General features: G+C 41.1%; 1 protein-coding gene across 1 annotated transcript; it reads left to right on the top strand.

Moving 5' to 3' along the window:
- Positions 1 to 57: 57 nt before the first annotated feature.
- hmmr (hyaluronan-mediated motility receptor (RHAMM)) lies at positions 58 to 6,616 on the top strand (the record flags this gene model as incomplete). The annotated part of the gene is made up of 20 exons (XM_079557198.1): positions 58 to 147; positions 356 to 454; positions 530 to 615; positions 861 to 938; positions 1,519 to 1,707; positions 1,787 to 1,873; positions 1,938 to 2,049; positions 2,127 to 2,192; positions 2,283 to 2,356; positions 2,470 to 2,522; positions 2,884 to 3,242; positions 3,599 to 3,747; positions 3,885 to 4,120; positions 4,419 to 4,535; positions 4,635 to 4,823; positions 4,922 to 5,641; positions 5,711 to 5,783; positions 6,043 to 6,219; positions 6,325 to 6,478; positions 6,576 to 6,616. Exons 1-20 carry the CDS (start codon positions 102 to 104, stop codon positions 6,614 to 6,616), a joined length of 3,105 nt encoding a protein of 1,034 aa, XP_079413324.1. The 5' UTR covers positions 58 to 101.
- Between the last annotated feature and the right edge of the window lie 1,756 nt (positions 6,617 to 8,372).

Below are 8,372 nucleotides of genomic sequence, written 5' to 3'. Positions count from 1 at the left end.
TTTCAGCGGCGCAGTCACACAACGCTCTGTCTGTGCAGCAGCGCATTTGTTTACATCGAATGATTCTTTGTTTTATGTCATTTTAACATTGATCATCTAGCATGTCATTTTCCAAAGCTCCTCTAAAGCGATTCAACGACCATGTGGGTAAGTATGAATTGATTTTCTGGCTTGTTGTTCGCTGTTGTTGTTGATTTGTGTTGCTGTTAGCTTAGCATTGTCGCTGAGATCTTTGCATCCTGCTGTTTTTTGATCAGTCCCTCATATTTGTGTCTGTATGACATACATGAGTGGTGACATTATTGCAGCTTCAACCATGGTGCCTATAATATGTAATCCAATCTTTAATCCGAAGGTTGCGCTCCTGCACCGGGGACATATGACCCGAAGCACGAAGAGCGAAAAGGAGCAGCCTCTTTTGACAAATCTGAGCGCTTCAGACCCGTCAAACCTGGTAAGAATGTAAATCTTAATGGACCGCGACACTAAAGTATTGAAGTAAATATACTAATGCTTTTCATGTTTACAGCAGCCGCCGTCTTCCTAATGCCTCCATCACCATCTAGGGCAGCCTGTATGTCTCCTATTCGCAGGACCATGTCTGCCGATGGGCTGGTAAGTGGCTCCCAATCTTTTCGAGCCACAACCCCCCAAATTAGCTGACCAATAAATGTTGCTCTTTAGTGTAATTTTACAAGCATATAGCTATACCATTTGGTAAATTAAAACGTATAATCTCGTCTAGTCTTGAAATCTCTGGACCCCCACCTCGCTGACCCCTGAATTTTCAATGAAACCATGACTCTCCGTGTCTTGTTGTTTTAAAGCAAATTGTTTATTTCATATATTTATGTCAATAGGCTGACGGTGGAAGTGCAAAGAAGGAGAAAACTGCAATGAGCATTGATCTGAAACAGCAGAAACTCTTGGAAAAAGAGGTACTGACACGGAAATGTTCATACAAAACTCATCATTGCATTTTGTTTGGTTGCAGCCAAACAACAGATGCCATTATCACTGGATTATGTTTATTTTTGAATGTATTTACTATTACCTCCACATATTCACTTAGAAGTACTCTCTTACTTTTACTGTCCCACGTATAAATAAATAAATTGAGCTCTTCAATTCATTGGAACAGTTTACCTTTATCCATTCGTTCTTTAACATTGTTTGGTTTATTTAAATCCTCATTATTTTCACTCCTTAACCTTACCACCTTAAAGTTAGGGGTTAATAATTAGTTGTATCCATATCTCAAAGCGTATTCCTATTGACTGGACAGCTTACAACCTATATGCTAGTGTGATGCCTCATTTGAAAGCCAAGACTTTCTAGTTTCTAAAAATATGTGTGAGTGTATGAGTATTTTGGAGGGACCATGGCACATCTCAAGGGGCATTCCATTAATACACTGAATGTTTGTTGATTGTTAAGGGAAAGTTTAAACTATAATGGATCTCAATCACATTGAAACATTTGTATTAGTATAAAATATGTTCATTTTCCGTCTTCCAGCTCAGATCCTTGGTGCAGCTGCGAGGGGAGCAGGATCGCCGCTTACAGGCTCTTCAAGATGACCTGAAGAAGGCAGAGGCTAAACTCTTAGCTGCTCTCAGGGAGAAGACCACACTTACTGCTAATGTCACTAGCCTGGAGAGGCAACGTGCAGAACTAAAGAAAATCAATGAGTTTTTAAAGAATAAGGTTTGTTCACGCGTAATGTTTTACACATTAATTATTTAGATGTGTCTCAATAACATAAATACATTGTCATTTTGAAAAGGTTTCTGCTGATGCATCAAAAAAGAGAATCAATTCACTCACTATGGACTTGATGGAAGCCAGAAATAATTTAGATGCAAAAAATAAGGTACAAAACAGTGGATCAAATTGATTTACTTTTGCAAAATGTACATAACGATTTTGTTTGTTAGGAGCTTAATGTCCTGCGTGTCAGCACTGAAGGCCAGATGAAGGCATTCCAAATGGACATTAAAGAGGCAAATGACAATTTAATGGCACTTATGGAGAGAAATAAAGACTTGGGTAAGATTAAATGCCAAAGGGATGTCTTCACTGTTAATCTCTAAAGCTGATCACATTTGTTTTTACGTTGTATGTAGAGGAGCTCCATCAGGTCACAAAAAGTCAAGTGGAAGATGCCAAAAATAGCAGGTCAAAGCTGGAGGGTGAGTTTGTAAAAAAAACAAAACGCAACTCTTGCTTTGTTGTTGTTTTTTGTCTTTATATGAAATTTTAATGCACATTTTGTCCTGTAGCCGAAATTAGAGAGAAACAAGAGGAGGTCACAGTCCTGGCGGATTATCTTGATTCAGCAAATGAGAAGATACAGGTACAATCTTTGAGATACTGTTGCTTTTTATTTCTAATCCCAAAGCAATTTTGAAATGATCACCATACCAGTTATAATGCCCAGTTTTGTATTGGTATTTGAATGTGCCTTAGGATCTACAGTTGAAACTGAAGGAGCTGGAAAAGGTTTCTGCAGTGACGGAAAAGTAAGTATTAATGACTTGTTTAATGTATCAAAACAAGAAATAACACAATGAGAAAAAAGAGACCACAGAGAGAACTTTGAACCAGGAGCTAGTCACACAACAAAATATGACGACATTAAAGAATAGGGCTGGGGCGATCCACTTTTGTCACAATCCGATATGTACCACGATACTCAGGGGCCGATCCGATACGTATTGCAGTACAGTTTTGGCACAATTTGGGGAGAAAAATAACATTGCATTATTATTATTATTTAAACATTTTTGCCAAGTCATATTTCTTTCCAAAGGCAGTGCAGTTCAGACTTCCAATAACCATGTCCCTAACAAAAACCCCGGCACTTGTTTGTGTACATTGCAGACAGCACCAGTCGGATATTGAGCGACAGATGGCACGGCTCGAAGATGAGCTTAGACAAAAAGAGGAGGAAACACAAGCTTACCGGCAGGATTTTGACCTGTCAAAGCAAGTTTTACGAGAATTGGAAATGAGATTGGAAAGCAAGGAGCTGGAGTTGGAGACTTCAAAGGAGTCCGTAAAACACTTGGAAGACCAAAGGAAGTCTGTCAATGAAGAGCTCCAGGCTGCACTCGCCACTGTCCACCAGCAGGAGGCAGAGCTGTCCCGGGTCAGGGAGGTGCTGAGGCGAACGGAGAAGGAGCTGGACGAGAGAGTGGCACATCTGGAACAAAAGTGTCACTTGGCCGAGGAGGACCGGAGTATGTAACTGTTTGCATTAATGCTGTGGGGTATAACAATCCCAAATCATTTGTAATAGTTTATTCCGCTACTATTTGAAGGGTACATATAAGTAAATGTTAATTATATATTCATGCACATTGTGACAAGCAGATATATTATCATGATTGTTGGCCTTGAAATGAGTAGAACTAGTTTAAACTACCCACGAATTTGAACATTACATGTACTGTGCATTTTTAATCCCAAATCTGGATTATCAATTGTATAGTATAATGTGTTTCATTACTATATGTTTTTTATTCAGTCCCAATTTACTTAAATTCAACATTTCTACAATATTTTAATGTATTGCACCCTTTCGTTGTTTTTATAGAGAGGACTCAGACAGAAGGACTGAACCGAGTGGAGGAACTGAAGGCAGAACTCAATGCACTGACTGAAGCCAAAAAAGAAGAGGAAAGGAAACAAATTCAACTTCAAGAAGAACGTTCAGTAATCGCAGATGAACTCATCAAAGAAAAGGTTAAATTTCTACACTTGACTCTCACCTTTTCATCTCCCTAGTTCCCATTAAACATAATTTCATTGATATTTTGTTACTTTGTATATGGTGCGTTGCCACACTAAAATAACTGTTTGTTTTTGTTCTGTCTCGTTAGGCACTTGTGGACTCCCTGACAGTGCTGCTGATGCAGGAGAGGGAGGACTCTGAGCTGAAGATGGGACAGCTGAAGGAGGAGCTCGAAGAGGTTCTGGGGGAGCTGGCCGTCCTGGAGGGAGAGGAGCAGAGGCGACGGGAATTACTCATTAAAAATCGCGAGGAAATGGAGAAACTTTACACAGAGAACATGGGGCTCGAGAAACAGCTGTATGACACCCGGGAGCAGCTGCTGGGGTGTGTATTCAAATAAACAAGGATTGAAATAATGTTTAAAAATACGCATACACATTTGAGAGTAGAATAATAAACTAATTATACTTATTGCCTAAATATCAGACTTGTTTGTTTTATTTTCAATACATATATATACATACATATATTCAGATACATAGAAATTGAAGTGCTTAATAGTTCTGAAGCCTATACATTACAATTATTCAACATTTGGCTAAACACAATTGGCTTTTTAAAATGATTGTGTTTAAATATCTGATATCACACATGTTAACTCAACTAACTTCTTTGTTTTCAGCAACACCACTGACGTAGACGGTTTGAAAGAAGAACATTTGGCAGCCATGACGGAGCTGAGGGAGGAACACACGAATTCGCTCAACAAGATGGAGGCAGCGGTCTCCGAGCTCCAGAGGTGAGTGCGCGTGTTTGATTTGTCGCCTTGTGTTTTTGTTTCATCCCCCCCGAGCGCATGTTAAAAGTTCAACGCTGCCGGTTTATCTTCCCCTCCCAGGACCAAAGAGGCCCTGATTAAAAGACAACATGAGCTGGAAGCCGAGGTGGAGAGGGCGACCCGTCAGCTGGAGGAGATGGACAAGGTGATACAAAAGAATAAAGATGAGATCAAGCAAGTGAATGATAGTTTAAAGGAACACCTGGAGAGACTTGCGTGTGAGGAGCAAGCGAAGGAGGAACATGCAAGGTAAGAGTGTCAAACCCAATTTTACTCTGCTGAAAGTCTGCCACTTTCCACCTTTTTTTTCCCCTTCTTCCCTAAACCCTTTATTCTCGACTTGATAGGAAGTTGCTGGAGGTGCGGACCTGTCTCGTTCAAAAAGAGGAGAAGATGAAGGAGACCGAGGAGAGGCACGCAGCTCTGATCAGTGAACTACGGCAGGAGCTGGAGCAGCTGAAAGAGAAAGGCGATGCACTGGGGCAACTTGAGGCGCAGACGGGCCAGACTATTGCTCTGCTGCAAAACGAGAAAGAAACCGCCTATAAACTGCTGGAGGACGTCAACCGGGAAAAAGAGGAAATGCTAAAACGGGTTGAGGAAGAAAAGGAGGGGAAAGTTGAAATAGAAATGGCTCTGAATGCCGAGAGGAGCGCTCTTGAGGCTGTGCGGAAAGACAGTGAGCAAGTCAGGTCAGAGGTGCTCCGGCTACGTGCTGAAATCCAACAAGCCGAAGAAGAGAAGGCTCGCATTATGTCCCAATTAGCGCAGTCAAAGGAAGCGCAGGCCTCACTTGAGAATAGGCTTGACGTAGCGGAGCAGGGTAAGGCTGAACTCGAGGCCCGACTGGAGCACGCGGAGAGAGGGGAGGCGTTTCAGACTCAGCTGGAGGCGACGGAGCAGCAGACGCAAATGCTAATGATGGAGTTGGAGGAGCAGAGGCAGGAGCGACGGGCCCAAAAGGATCAGGTAGAGGTGCTGACGCAGGAGAAGGTGACGCTGCAGTGGGAGGTGGAGGACCTGCGGCAGGAGCTCAACAAGCAGGTTGCCGAAGCACAAGACAAATGGTAAAATAAACAACAATTATTAGTAACCTGCTGGAATTTTTTATGTACTTTTGTTTTTTACTTCTTTAGCGCTGCCAATGCTGAAGCAGAACACTGGAAGAGTCAGTATGAGGAGCTGCTTTTGAAAGTCGGGCCCTTTCAGGTAGGTCAAGTGCTCAATCATTGTGTAAGCAGTCAAAACATACCTTTTATGTTTGGCTTCCTACATTTTCAGTCAGAGGAATAGAAAAATGAAGCCTTTGCATATTAAACTAAATAATAGTTCTGACCCCCAGCCGACTATGTGAAATGATTGCATTGAAGCTATTGTAAAAATGCACCATGATGTTTCTGCTGCAGGCACCACCAATTCAAATGTAAAAAATGATGGCCAAGGTCCAGTTCATGTGTTTGTATTGTAGGCGCAGCTTAATGCTTTTGCCGCGGAGAAGAACGCACTGCTTAATGAGAAAGGAGCCAATCAGGAGGAGCTGAATAAACTCTCCGACGCTTATGCCCGCCTGATGGGTCATCAAAACCAGAAACAAAAGATCAAGCACATAGTGAAGCTGAAAGATGAAAACTTAACTCTTAAACAGGTAAAAATGTAAAAAGTTTTGCGTCGCCTCTCGCCAGGGTGCGTTGTAAGGTTTTGTTTTTTTTCTCTTCATTTTAAACCTGACGTCTTTGGTGTGTCTGTGCAGGAGGTGTCTAAGCTTCGCACACAGATGTTCCGCCAAAAAAGCGAGATGGAGCAACTGAAGTTGAAGCTCCCTGGGGCTCAGCGCAGGTTTGATCCGACCAAAGCATTTCAGCACGACAAGGAAAACATGGAGGCGTCTCAACCACTCAAAGAAGGTCTGTATCTTACCTTATCTACCTCTGTGATGTCGTCTAAATTCACAAGATGACAAGGTTTTTATTCATTACTATTTCTTTAAATTGTGTTTGATAGGTAATCGTCCTGGGAAACGCAGCTCGTCTACAACTAACTAAGTCATTTTTTATGTGAACCCGACGTGGTTAACATCTTGTTTTTAAGAATTGTCATGACTATTTTACTAAGGAATGTTGACTATTTTACTAAGGATTATTTTACTAAGAAATGTTGACTATTTCATGACTATTTTACTAAGGAATGTTGTGCTAGTCCCTAGGTTACACACTGGTAACATTTTATTTGTAAATAAAGATTATTTTTTATTTGTATGCATTTGTTTAGCGGTCTTATTCAGTGTTTCCAAAGTGAAAAGGTGAAAAGACTAGGGGAGAGTCAAGTAAGATGAGCCACGTTTTACATTGGTGGTTGTAAAACACATTGTAAAATTGATACAAAGTTGTACATCTTCAAAAATCATCTGGAGTGTATGGTTTTTAAGAGGTTGATCTTCAAAATAAAGCTATCTTGTGATTCATTTTACCCATTTTATTGAACCAGATTTTAGGGTAAATTGAACCACCAGATTTAAAGGTGAAATTAACGATTTTACTTGCCTCACGAGTACAAATCATGTAAACGACAAATCTATAATTTCACATAAAAAAAAATTGAAAATATAAGGCTGGTTGAAGTTGCCCCACTCTCTACGAATAAAACAAAGTCATGAGATATGAATAGAATGAGTGCAGTGACTTCCATTTTGCCTTTTGGTCTTTTCAGGGAGCTGCCAGCAGGGAGCACTCTGAGACTGCTGGAGCTTGACGTAAACTCCACAGCAACAATATAGTTTTGTTGTGCATCATCTAGAAACCATTTCAATTGTGGCAGGCTTTTGGTCTTCATCACTTTTTACCATGGCATGAATTTGAGCTAATTTTAGAAAGGTGTCAAAGGGCAGTCATAGCTATTTTGGCCTTACCGAGCAGGTGCTGCGGATCCTCTTATCTTGTTTTGGACTGAAGTAAAAGCCCTGAGGACCAACCACTGAGAGCGGGGCAGCCACAGATCTGACCCACACAGGGGCAGCTTGGAGCCAGGTCAGCCCAGGACAGAGGAACAGGGGGACAGCACAGACCCCAGGCCAGTGCCCACGGAAAGGATTGAAAGGCAGCCAGGTAAGTTCACTTTATCTATTTTTACTCAAGCATAAATTTCATTCGAGAAGACGCTGAACAATTCAAACTAAACTATAGTGTTGGACTCTACAACTTTTACTAAATGTTGTCTTGCCTAATTAATACTGTGCAAGTGAAATAATAATACTAGACCAATTTCAACATAACCCCACACACACAAACACTCAAGTGAAAGTAATGACTTTTAGTTTTGAAGTTCTTTTCACTTCTAGCAAACAAATCCACTCATCAATACCTATTATAAAAGGGCTTATGTCCCGCTTAATGGCAATTGGGTGAAACATGAGTGCTCTAATCCTGAGGTGATACACAGCTTTGTGCCTTAAGAATAAAACCGCACGGTGAAGCGATAGGCCAACTCAAAATAAGAGCTTTGAAGAGTGAGGAATGCTGAATAATTCATCTGTTCTCTAAGAAATCAAAGGCAAGATGAAACACAGTGGAAGAGTCTAGTGTAAAGTCATTGGTGATTATTTTGGAAAACTTGCAGACAAGTTGGACACTGCGCACGAGGCGTGAAGTTCAAAATGGCTGCCAGTGTTTGCACGTTTTTTTTTTTTTTAATGATAAAGTTCTGAGCAGTTTACCCCGTGTGACACATGTCAGGATATAGTTAATAAACACAAAACAATCACTCACCCACTGGTGAAAGCAGGAGGTAACTTGGCGGGGCGCA

The sequence above is a fragment of the Gobius niger genome (assembly GCF_951799975.1).
Source record: "Gobius niger genome assembly, chromosome: 5".
Lineage (NCBI taxonomy): Eukaryota > Metazoa > Chordata > Actinopteri > Gobiiformes > Gobiidae > Gobius > Gobius niger.
This window is presented reverse-complemented; position numbering and strand designations above follow the sequence as displayed.